This window comes from Phyllostomus hastatus, unplaced genomic scaffold (assembly GCF_019186645.2).
Source record: "Phyllostomus hastatus isolate PE091 unplaced genomic scaffold, TTU_PhHast_1.1 phas_scaffold_1066, whole genome shotgun sequence".
Taxonomy (NCBI): domain Eukaryota; kingdom Metazoa; phylum Chordata; class Mammalia; order Chiroptera; family Phyllostomidae; genus Phyllostomus; species Phyllostomus hastatus.
The window spans coordinates 7,505,372-7,518,677 of NW_025334004.1; the positions used below are offsets into that span (position 1 = coordinate 7,505,372).

A 13,306-nucleotide genomic window follows, 5' to 3' on the forward strand; every position below is an offset into this window, starting at 1 on the left:
GGCAGCGCCTCCTGCCTCACAGGGCCCCGTCTGGGTGGGCAGAGAGCTACAGACAGTGTAAGGGATACAGGAGGCTTTCTTGGAGACTCCTTCTGTGTCTTTAGTAGAATCCCCTGGGGGTAGGCTAGGTCTTCAGCAGGGTCAGCTTACCTCCCATGCCTGACACGCTGGTCCCACTGGAGTCATTTGGATGTGGCGTTGAAGGTGGATCATAGCCAATCACCAAGTCAATGGTGGCCTGGGTAGAAAAATGCATTGCAGACAGAATCAGTGCAGGGCATCGGACTGCTATGGACCCAGCGGAAACCAATTCAGCAGGAGTAGAAGTTCTCGAAGGGGTAAGCAGGGGGATGGGAAAGTGAGAAGAGAAAGAAGGATGACACACTCCACTGTTTATGTCTTCTCACATGTGAGCCCAGGTGGAGTGGGAAAGCCTGGGAAAGGAGTTACCTGTTAACAGGTTGCCAAGAGTCTCATTGCTACAGGGCAACCTCATAAACTGGAAGTTGGGACGGGCAAGCAGGAGCTTGTAATTAAACTCCAATCACAGAATTACAGCCACAGAGGCTCCTTTTAAATGATTGTTATTTGTTTGCTCACTGACTCTTTATTATTTGCTGAAATTTACTTTTCATACTTTTCTCTAAAAAAGAACTTTGAATGACTAATAAAAGATTATATAACAATGTAATTCATAAAATAGAATTAAAAAAAGAATCAAGTCTGATCAAAGAGGAAACAAATATGCAAATGATGAAGTTCTAGATAATCGACTCTTGCATAAAATATGACCCCAAGATAGCTAGGAGCCAAAGCAAGACTGGAGAACTGAAAACTTTATGTAACTTTCATTATCAGAAAAAAGAAAACATGCTAATTCCTTATAGGAGATAAAATTATTCCTACTTTTAAAATCTAAAATAAATATCTCACATGGGGCATTATTTTATGGAAAAATTTCCTATACTTTCATATTTCATTGACCTGCAAAATTTCAAAAGAGTTTGCTAGGGGGAGTCACCATGTGAATGTGAACACAGGCCCACAGTTACTGTCAACCAAAAAGAAATAAGTTTTAACACCAAAAATGAGAAAGTACAAACCTAAGAATAAAGAAATTCCTTTGCAAATAAAAATTGCGTGCGTGCACTCATACCCCACACCCAGGTTACCAGTTAAAATACAGACCAAATCTCTAGGACGTACTTATACTAAAAAACCATTTATTGTTTATCCGAAATTCAAATGTAAAAGGGCATCCTATACTCTCATTTGCTACTTGGCTACATCTTATCCCTCCCTCCTTTGTTTTTGTATCCATCTGCTCTCCAGTGAATATTCCCTCACTGATCAGCACATTCTGTGGCCGACTAGGACCTATGATCTGGGAGACACTGAACAGGGTAATAAATGGCGCCCCCAACAACAGTTCAATGGCAAATATAGACTCATGGAGGAAGCAACTTATGCCAAAGACCCAGGCCACAGCAGGAAGACCAAGTACAGGGAGCACTGAGAGGGGGACTCAGTTGCTAAACTTAATCAAAGAATCAAACTTTCAAAACCTAGAAGAGTATGAATGGCTCAACCTCGGGACCAGTGGTTTCCCAATAACCTCAGGATTCCCAGAGGTGTTCCAGGGACCTCTCATAAGGATGAGAGGATACCAGGAAAGCCAGACTTTTAGGCTTCTGATCTCCCTTACTCTATTCAATCACCATGGTTCTGCCATTGCAGAGTTCTACCTATGCTTTCTTCTCTGCTTAAAGAAAAGAAAGGTAGCCAGGAAAAAAATCACTGACTTGTATCATGTTTCCTAAGTATCATTTACTTGGTCAGGTTTTGGGTAGAGAGATGATAGCTGACATTCTGAATTTACGTTTTATGGTTAGAATGCTGATTCACAGGAAACCTAGAAGTTTTGCTGACTAGATGAGCAAAATTGACATTCCCAGTGGATGTTGAGAAGCCTAACCTCTGTTCTGTCCCACAGAGATGCCCTCTTTTAGTATACAATTTTCTTCCTTTGCCAGGCTCCCAAGCAAAATGAATTGATTGGAAAATGAAGGTGTCAGAGGTTAATGACATCAAATGGTAGCTTCGTGAAGGCTGGTTAGCACTCATGTGATATCTGAGAGCTGTGATGCTTCAGTCAATTTATTTAAGCCCACTCAAGGAAGAGAATTCTGGCCTCATATCAGACAATATCAATATGGACTTATTTAGAGAGGTTGTGATCAGAAAACATACAGCTGCTAATGCAATAATAAAGATCGTGCTATTCACACCTGATGTTCCACGGTAATTAAGTTACCCTCCATAGACTGTTTTAAAGAGTATCTCATACACTGAGCTATACTCAACCACACAAATGTGAACACCCGAGTGAACATGCACAGAGCTGTACCAAGAGAGGGTCCCATTTGCTCTTTAGCATTCTGTTGTAAGAAATCGAATTTACCTAATTTGCTAGTTCTGTGATTGAGAGTACAGGATAAGGCGATATTATTTGCAAATGGACTAATTTATCTCAAAATCAGTAGGTCTGTGCATGTATGTAGTGACATAATTATAATTTCACATTCTTTTCTTAATAAACTTCTGCTTAATCATCTCACTATAAAGCCATTCATCGAGAAGGTGAATGCTTACCCCAGTGTCCTGCCCCTTTTCATTTAGCAGGGAGATCAGTTTGTAGGGCAGCGATCTGCTCTGGTCGCCAATCAGGTCCTTCAGGGATACACTGGCTGTGCCAATTAATCTGCAGAGGAAATGAGAGACAGTAACCTGAGAAAAAGGCATGCTTCCATTTGCTCATCAGACCTCCCAATTCCCTTCCTACCCGCCTGTTATCAATAAAATCACTCCTAATAAACTGTGGGCCATTTCGCTCTCACCCTAGTAGAGTATTTTGGTAGTCAACATTGCACATCAGCCATCACTTCTCCCTAGCAAGCAGTCATTTCAAGAGTCTCGCTATGGTGCTTATGAAATATTAAGTCATGGATGAAATGGATGGGTGAGAAGCAAAGACTGAATTCAGCCCTCTCTCCCCCTAGAATCCAAGAAGAGAGAAAAGCAAGACAAAATTCAAGCATTCTTCTGTAACGAAAATTTAAAAGAACCCATAAAACACTGCCCACTTGTAAAAGCATCCACACAGGTAGACACTGAAGTGTAAACAGGTTGTTAGTTTACTGACGGGCCCACCTTGCTATCCCACGTACTCTGGAGCAGTACTCAGAAGGTGGATGTGTGCGCTTCTCTGTCTTGCTGGACCAAGGGATTGCATTTTCCCTCCAGCACCCACCTACCTCTGAGTGCACTTGACACTGGCACACAGGTGTCCTGGCTCACTGAGTAAAGCTCCTCAATGGCAGGAATTGTTGCCTGGTCTGTTCACTACTCTAACCCCAGTGCCTAGAACATAGTACATTTCTTAATAGATATTAACTAAGTGAAGGAAAGAATTAAATAAGTCTATATATTTTGAGAATAAGACCCAAACTATTTTTTGTAGTTAGGTCACATGATCAAAAAAATTTATTGGACACACATCCCCAGCGGGTCAGTCAATATAAAGATGTAGCCCATAGAACACAGCCTGTAAATTGAGGGTTACAACACACAACATGCTTTGAGGCTGGGTGAACTGAAAAAGCTCCCTTTGTGAAACCAAAGAGAGCCCAGGGGTGTGCTCTCAGTACAGACACTGAAAATGGAAAAGAGAAATAGCAAGAATTTTTAAATGCCATTCACTTATACCTTGCCTACATTTGCAGTCACTTATACTAATAAACAGCAGAGATGATAGCACAGAATATCATAGCATAAAAATAGAACACTAAGCATCAAATCCTCAAAGTGACAGAAGAGATTCCATGCATCAAAAAACGCAGGGTGAAGAAACTATAGTTCAGTATAACATAACTGTAGGCTTTCCAGCAAAAATAATCAGAAAAATTCACCTTATGGAGAAATATTCACTTTATTTTTAAATGTGGCATGTTTTCTTTAAAAATCAGGAAGTGGAAGTTTATGTCAACCCAGGCACATCATTTTTGAAGAGACATATATTCATATCCCCTCGCCCACTCAGATCTCAGAAATAGGACCAGATTGTAGGTCTGGGGTCTGTCACCCAACCACATACATCTAGTGGGACTCAGCAATATTAATGCTATTAATTAATATTTTATCACGCAAGACCAGAATGATGCTATGGCACCCTGTTTCACCAAATTACCCAATGAGGTGGACTATTTGCATATGGTTTCTTGGAAGAGTACACCTTCTTGGACAGCACCCAAGACAACACACTCAACAACCACGATGGACTCTAATCTCTTCTAATAACACATGTAGAGTCGGTTACCGTCAATGGGAAAGGAAAGTTCTGCCTCCAGAGTGGTGAGAGTGAACTCTTCAGTCCTTTCAGGTCAATACAGAAAGTAGGTCTCTCAGTCAATGCTGAGAATTGATGCGACCTTTACAGAATAATTTTTCTTCAGACGAGTACATTCACTCAGTATGATTGCTAGATGTTATACGAGTATGGTTTCTCCTCACTTGGATTGTTTATTCCCCTAACATATTGAGGACAAGAGTCTACACACGATTACACACATTTTGCACAAAATGTGAAAACCACAGTTTTAAAAGTCATCTGACTAGTATTGAATGTCTAAATGAGGTACTCTTCTTAAAAGATGTGGAAACACACTGGATTTTGTTCCTGACCGTTCGGTGATTCATAACCTAACTTTGTGATTTAAGTAATGACACTGCACCCTTAAACATGTACTGATCTGCTTTTGCTAACATCAGGATGACCTGAATCTCCGCCTGCAATAAATAATCCTTGGAACAAACAGAAAGCACAGCACGCCGGGGCAATGCTGAAGTGAAAGAAGACTGGCCTGGGCTGGACCAGCATTTATCAACCTCAGCACTCCTGACATTCTGAATTGGATAACTCTTTGTTTTGGGGGCTGTCCTAGGCTTTTTCAGATGTTCAACAGCACCCCTGGCTTCTACCCACTGACATCTCTACATATTGCCAATTGTCCCCTGGTGAGCAAAATCACCCCAAGTTGAGAACCATCAGTTAGATGATGCCTGTTCTAGCCTTAACACTGTGTCCCAACTTCCTTCAAGTCCTTGGCTAAGTCACCGAACTCTCTGAACCCACCTCATTACCTAAAAACAAGCAGATTGAAATAAATAATCCCTCAGACCCTTTCAGCTCTAAAAATATGCCACTAGGCCTATATATGTACTGTCTTCTACATATAGCTTGGTTTTTAAAAAACTATCTTATGTTAAATTTTTCTTTTCTCTTCTCTTAAAGTCTGTTCATTGATTTAGGCTTGGGGGTGGGGAGCGGGGGGCGCAGGATATCCTAGATGTATCCGTAAAGGACAATCCAGAACACTAGGTAAAGATTCTGCCTTCAAAGGTAGTTTGAAATCGAACTTCAATTCACACAGGGTGTCTGTCAGGAGGAAAGGTTAGGCCAATAACAGAAATATGAAACACAGAGAGTGATGGGTAAGACAATAGGGAGTGGTGGGAGTTGCAGCTAACTGGAGAGAACTGGCATGCCTAAAACACAAAGCCCATCTGCCGGCCTTTTATGGCCCTGAGTGGTTTTACAACTCCATTGTGACTCAACCACTATCTGCTGCTTTCCTGTCCCCAGGATAGGGTGTGAGAGGGTGATAAAAGATAACTGGCCAGAAATGGAATAAAATAAATGAAGCCAATTAAAAAGTCTCACCTGGATCCCTTCTTTAAGAAACCTTTAGTCTCATTTCTTTTTTTTTAAGATTTTATTTATTTACTTTTTAGAGAGGGGGGAGGGAAGAAGAAAGAGAGGGAGAGAAACATCGATGTGTGGTTGCCTCTCGCAAGCCTCCTACTGGGGACCTGGCCAACAACCTAGGTTTGTGCCTTGACTGGGAATTGAACCAGCGGTCCTTTGTTTCACAGGCCGGCACTCAATCCACTGAACCACACCAATGTGGTCTAATCCTATTTCTTAAGATGCATTTTTTCATCATAAAACTCTGATGCTTTTGTGTATTAGAGGAGGAGTATGGATCTGTAAAAGAAACTTGAAATTTTTTTTTCTAAAGTAAAGATAAGTGCATTTAAATGAAATCCCCAAAATACTTTTAACAGCTAGGCTAAGCTGAAGAAAAATGCAGTTACAACTTCTAAGAGCTTTCACTATACGTTGCAGAAAACAGCCTCTATGGGGAAGTCCGAGTCTGGAAGGAATGCCTGCCAGGCAGGGCCTATTTTCTACGAGGTTGCCTGGATACAAAACACTGTGAGTCCACAAAATAATGACTTGGCCTCCTACACAGGGGATAGGAACAGTTCAGTCAGACCACAAGCCAAATTCCTTTAAAGGAGGTGACATTAAACCAAGAACCCTTTTTCTTGCAGATTACTAACACCATAAATATGTTAAAATGTGACAGTAATAGAGGCTTTGCCCTGGATTTTCATGGAAAAATAAGAGTCTCCCCATGAACTCCACCCATCACTAAAACAGATGGACTGCATCTCAAATGAAACTTTATAGTGAAAGAATCTCAAGGCCCTTTGGCTCTCCAGCTTTACTTGTGGAATTAATAAGACGCAGATGTATTCTGACATACAGAAAAAGCCAGTTTTGTTCCTGTTCCATGAGTGTCCACACAGTTTTGGGTTGGGTCTCTCTATGAGACACCCAACTAGTTCTAAGCAGTGGAAGTAACTACTTGAAAAGTAGCTGTTCCTATTGGGGGAACAAAAGAGTTGAGTTGTAAACTAGTCAGCTTAGTCATGCAAGTGTTGGCTAAGAACTTCTTCAACTGCTTCTTTCTGACTAAAACAGAGTCTAGTGTGTTTGCAAAAGAACATCAGCTTGGATGCAAATGTTAACAACCACATGCCACCATGGTGAGTAAGGGCTTTGCTTGCTTAGATCTGAACCCAGGGAGCTCAAGGCTATGGAGTTGTCTGCACAGCATGGCTGGACCCACAAGGATCACAGGAGGAGGGATTACTGGAAATGCCTTCATGGGGCGGGGGGCGGTGGGGAGGAAAACTATGTCAGAGGCTGGTCAGTAATCACATGTCCCACTGTTTCTGCCCCTAGGGATGTCTCTACTTCCCATCTTCTGAGAAGGAATAACAGTCCTCAGCTGGGATTGAGACAAATACTTTTCTAAGCTGCTCCAATGTCCCCTGTAGAAAACCTGAATGGACGATTACCCACCCACTCTTTGAAGCACTGGGCTCCCAGCCAGCTGAGCCTTGCCCGGCTAGTGCAGGAAGGTGGGGAGCTGTCACCCTTCCCCACAGTGGCCCCTCCCCTGAGCCAGTCAGTATCCTGCAAGCTCCTCCCCTGGATCGAAGGCAGAAAGTGGGAGAGTCAAGCGAAATGCCCTCCAAGGGTGCTCCCCGGGTCACCTATCCACTCCACCAGTGGGACATTCTCTGGAGTCTCCAGCCAGCCCATCTTCTGAATTAGCTCATAGTTCACAAACCCTTCCTCAGAATGTGCCCCACCCCCTGCCCCCAACTCCCCTGTAGCAGAATCATCAAGGTGGTTACAGACCCCCAGGATCCTGAGTTAAACTTTCCCTTTAGTTAATTCTTATACACAGCAAGTTTGAGAAACAATGGTCTTAATGGGGCAGGGAAAGGTGGAGAGCTGGGGGGCAGAAAGGCAGCTGGCAAAGATCTGGAGAGAAGGGGATATGCATAGTTTTGAAAAAGTACATTCAGTATGATAATATAGGTTCATATTTGAAAAATGGGCATAGAAATTCAATTGTTTAATTGAACAAAGCAGTAAGCAAAACTCCATTAAAATCTATTTGGCGGGCATAGTCTCATGCACCCTTCCTATGGCTTCCTCTCCTAACTTCACATCATGATGGTAAGAGACTTGAGGCCTTTGTCCTGTTCTTTGAAAGGGGACAGGGGTCTTAGAAATCTTGGAAATACTAGTCTATGCATTGGTTCCCAGACCTGGCTGTGTACAACTCCCCTGGGGGTGGGGCTGAACCCTGTACTTTTAACAGACTCCATTCCCAGGTTTTGGAATCACTGACCTAGCCTGGAGGCTGTGGCAGGGTTTGCAGGATTTAGGGCCAGCAACAGCTCCCTTTTTGCCAGGCCTTCCCTACTCTGTCACCCCTGCTGCAAATGGTGGTCACTTGGACAAGGAAAGGAGCCAAGTGGAAGCCCAGGTCTCTGCATCAAAGCCTTGATGGTCAATGAGGCACTGAGGCCAGAGTCAGGTACTTTGTGGCTGCAAGGGGGCAGGTTAACTAGCCTAATGCCTGGTGTATGTGACATGCTCAGTAATTATTTCTTGAATAAATGAATGTAACCTGCTATTTTGCTATTTACACCTGACCAATCTTCTGCTCACTCAGTCCTCAAAGATGTGAATCTGTGCTTGCCTGTTTGAATGGTTTAGCAGAGCTCCTAAGCTCTGTCTCTGTCTAATCCCTTATCCATTAAAATCAAGGTAGTAGTTTTCATTCATTCACTCATTCATTCACTCACCATCCATCCATCCATCCATCTGTCCATCTGTCCACGTAGCATTTGTACCTTATAAGGTAAGGAAGACAGAGTAACATAGTGATAAGAACTTGGAGCTAGGCAGAGCTGGTTAATTTGTATCCTCCTTGTACTGCAGGTTAAATTCTCTGAGCCTCAGTTTCTTCATTGGTAAAATGGGCATGATGAAAACTACTACCTAATAGTATTGTTGAGTGAGTGAAAAGGGAGGCACAGGGCCAATATGGAGGCATAGGTGGATGCACCGTACCTTCACGCACAATCAAGATTGGAACAATTTAGAGGCAGAATAACACCCAGAACTGACAGAAAATTTATCTGAATGGAAGTCAGACAGCCAAGAAGTTGAAATAGACCCCTTCATCCAGACCGGTAGGAGGAGCGAAGACAAGCAGCCGGGCGTGGGTTGCGGGGTGGAAAGCAGGGAGAGTTGGGTATATAAGGCAACGGGGAGTGCGTAAAGCATCTGAGGTGCACAAGACTGCAGCGGGTGGACCCTGAATACACAAGTGGCAGCTGGCAGACCCAGTGAGGTGGCGATTGTGGAGCAGGGCAGAGCGCGCAACCCAGGATCCCAGGGAAGGGACTGAGGTCCCACGGAGAACAGAGCTACCACCATTGTTCCCTCTCAACCCCACCCTCACATACAACGTCACAATCTAGCAACTGGGGTGCCCAGCCCTGGTGAATACCTAAGGCTCCGCCCCTTACCATAACAGGAGCGACCAGACCAAAAGAATGAGAGAGATGGCTCAAACAGAAAAACAAATCAGTGCCCCAGAACTCATCCTTTTGAGTGACTAAGAGATAGCTAACCTATCAGATGCACAGTTCAAAACACTGGTGATCAGGAAGCTCACAGAATTGGTTGATTTTGGTCGCCAATTAGATGAACAAATGCAGGTTACCATAAAAGAAATGAAGGAAAATGCACAGGGAACCAATAGTGATGGGAAGAAAACTGGGACCCAAAACAATAGAGTGGACCAGATAGAAGAAAGAAACAACCAAGCAGGAAAGAATGGAGAAATAAGAATTCAAAAACATGAGGAGAGGCTTAGGAACCTCCAGGACATCTTTAAACGTTCCAACATCTGAATTATAGAGGTACCAGAAGGGGAAGAGGTAGAGCAACAGATTGAAAATGTATTTGAACAAATAATAAAGGAGAACTTCCCCATTCTGGCAAAGGAAATAGACTTCCAGGAAGTCCAGGAAGCTCAGAGAGTTCCAAAGAAGTTGGACCCAAGAAGAAACACACCAACGCACACCATAATTACATTAGCCAAGGTAAAAATAAAGGAGAGAATCCTAGAAGCAGCAAGAGATAAGGGGACAGTCACCTACAAAGGAGTTCCCATCAGACTGTCAGCTGATTTCTCAAAAGAGACCTTACAGGCAAGAAGGGGCTGAAAAGAAGTATTCCAAGTCATGAGAGACAAGGACCTATATCCCAGATTGCTCTATCCAGCAAAGCTTTCATTTAGAATGGAAGGGCAGATAAAGTGCTTCTCAGATAAGGTCAAGTTAAAGAAGTTCATCATCACCAAGCCCTTATTTTATGAAATGTTAAAGGGACTTATCTAAGAAAAGAAGATTAAAAAAAACATGTATAGTAAAAGGACAGCAAACTCACAATTATTAACAACCACACCTAAAGCAAAACCAAAACAAACTAAGCAAACAACTAGAACAGGAACAGACCCACAGAAATGGAGATCACATGGAGGGTTAGCAACAGAGGAGTGGGAGGAGAGGGGGAAAAGGCACAGAGAATAAGTAGCCTAGATGGTAGGTAGGAAATAGACAGGGGGAGGGTAAGAATAGTGTGAGAAATGTAGAAGCTAAAGAACTTATAAGTATGACACATGGACATGAACTAAAGGGGGGAAGTGGGTGGGAGAGGGTGTGCAGGGTGGAGGGCAGTGAAGGGGGGAAAATGGGTCAATTGTAATAGAATAATCAATAAAATATATTTAAAAAAAAGAAAGAAAGAAAAGGGAGGCACATACTAAACCTGACAGGTTCAGGGGAAGCCTGGGTGGCAGGCCTTACAAACTGAGAGACAGAAAAAAATCACATTGAATGGTCTCAGCATAAAAACTCCTGATCAAAAGTGAGTCCTAGGACTTGGAGGGAAGTCACGTCCTTGGCCTGTAGATTCCTTGACAAAGGTCAATCTTTACCTAAGGTGAGCCTGTTTGTTTTGTTTTGTTTGTTTTTTTGCATCTAAGATAACATGCCTTTTAAATGTCAGAATAGTCTTTTATCCACCCTTCAGGACAACCCCACCTCATCAGAGCAGGAGATCACAGAACCCCTCATTGGTATCTTATTTTCAAATACCATCTCTGGGTGCTGTAAATGTTAATTATTAACTATCCTGTGCCCACCAGCGTAAAAGAAGCGTGTGTCTTTTTGTTTTACTTTTTATCCAATCCCAGAGATTTCCCAGCTTTGCTTTCTCCTGCCTCCTTAATCTACCACCAGTGAATTCCATGTAACTCTCCTTATGTCTCCTTCTTTTACTCTAATGTATAAAATAAGCTGCAAAATTACCATTCTCCAGAGCATTTTCCCAGTCCCTTGAGATTTTGCTTCCCAGCAACTGTTGTCAGTTTGGCTCACATAAACTCGTAACAATTCTGTATAGGTTTGGATGTTTCTTACCTGGACAGTTGTAAGGATTAAAAGGATAATGTGGTAAGTGCTTAAAAGTCACTTTTTATAGTTATTTCAGACCCTGCTGCAGAAAAAGGAACCTAAAAAAAAGCAGGTGACTCGAGGCCAGGACTTGCAGGGAAAGCTGCTCTGTACTCGTGCACAGCCTAAACCACAGGGTCTGGGCCCGGGGAGGCGGGCACGAATGAACAGATAAGAACCTCTTGTGACTACACCCATCCATTTCTATTCAGTCACTTTGCAAAAAGTTCTCCAAACCAGTCCTTTCTTTTACATGCATCAAATAGCTCCCTCCCCACACTCAGTGCTATATATACCAAGAATCGATTCAGAAATAATTTCTATTTCCAAGGTTAGACCAGAAATAAACTTCAAGCTGTAGCTTGAATAAAATCCAATTTTAGTGGAAACTGAATGAAGTTTTTAGAGATTTTATTTATTTATTTTTAGAGAGAGGGGAAGGGATAGAGAGGGAGAGAAACATCAATGTGTGGTTGCCTCTCAAGCGCCCTCTACTGGGGACCTGTCCCACAACCCAGGCATGTGTCCTGACTGGGAATCGAGCCAGTGACCCTTTGGGTCACAGGCCCATGCTCAATCCACTGAGATACCCCAGCCAGGGCTCAATAAAGTTTTTAAAGCTGTATGTCTCAGAAGATGTTCATTATGAAACAGACCCCAAAACAAAAACCCTATCTAAACCAGACACTCCTCACCTTGTCATTTTCTTGATTTCCTTGTTTTATTTTTCTTCGTCATACTTACCATCATCTGATATACTATATATGGATTTATGTTTATCATCTGTTCCCTCCACTCAGATGTAAGCCCCATGTGAGCCCCATGAAAGGCATGGAGGGGGTACCCCCAGTGCCTAGAACAGTGTCTGGCACACAGTAGACATTAGCAAATATTTGCTGAATAAGTAAATTAACTGATATATCAGTTAATGACCTTACAATCAGCCCAGTGACCTTACAAATGATTTACAGGTTATAAAGCTTCCTCTTCTAAGAGATGGTCTTCCAAGTGCAATTAGAAGATAATTATACTTCTTGTCATTATAAAACCCCTTTCTCTTGTGGTCTGTCTGGGTGTCTTTGTCCAGGGTTGTGGCCCACATTTACTTAAGAAAGGTTAGCAGATGCCAGCTGGACTGCAGAGCTACTTAATTGGCCTCCACAAACAGTGGGTTCAGCCTCTCCCACACCCAGAGGCAGCCAGCCCAAACCAACTCTGGTCATTGCATAGCTCTGCCACTCTATTGAAAGTATGAAACTAAAAAGAACTCCCAACTGAGAATCCTACTCCACAGTGGCACCTGCTTCTGGTTTAGACTTCCATACAGCCTGAGAAGCTACCCCAGGTGGAACAGCTGCCTCCATGTGAAACACCGGCCTCCGCCGTGGGCTGCCCTCCCCTCCTCGTCAGCCACACCAAGAGAAGGAAAAGTCCTGGGGACCACCTCAACAAATACTGCTCTCAAGTTTACACCTGGCAATGCCAGAAGTGAGTCTCATCCCTAGGAGAGATGGAAATCTTAAATGCTTGGAATTGAGGTCTTTTGTGTACATACTAGGAGATGAAAATTTCTCATAAGCAATACCATACTATAGCCCACCAAATTAACTCCATTCCAAATCAGTCTTTTTCTCTAACTAAAAAATAAATACAGCCTTTGCCCTGGGAGTTAGTATTTTCACCACCCAAGAGTGCCCCTTTCCTTTTTCTATTTCTATAGCCCCCAGTATCACCATGTGTATATATCTGTGTGTGTTCTGTTCCCCTCTCACTTTCATATCCTGGCACCCAGACCCTCAACCCAAACACACACACACACACACACGGAATAAAGCTGGGGTAGTCTGAGCTCTGTGCGAAAGGACTTTAACATAACTAGGTTAAATCCATGTGCTTCCACTTAAAGAGCTGGGTGACTTTCAGCAGTTTGGTGAACCTCTCTGAGCCACATGTTTCTCATACATTAGTTAGGGATAAGTCTGTCTCACCATCATTATCAAAATTAAATGCAATT

At 42.9% G+C, this 13,306-nt stretch overlaps 1 protein-coding gene across 4 annotated transcripts in view; it reads right to left on the reverse strand.

The window, feature by feature from the left end:
- Positions 1–13,306, reverse strand: part of MYOF (myoferlin) — a 148,379-nt gene that overhangs the window by 105,916 nt on the left and 29,157 nt on the right. For all 4 annotated transcript variants that reach the window (XM_045853995.1, XM_045853994.1, XM_045853997.1 and 1 more), the window contains exons 4-5: positions 2,653–2,761; positions 151–238 (exon numbers count right to left, since the gene is read on the reverse strand). In XM_045853995.1, coding sequence (XP_045709951.1) covers positions 151–238; positions 2,653–2,761 — 197 coding nt within the window. The remainder of the gene's footprint in view (positions 1–150; positions 239–2,652; positions 2,762–13,306) is intronic.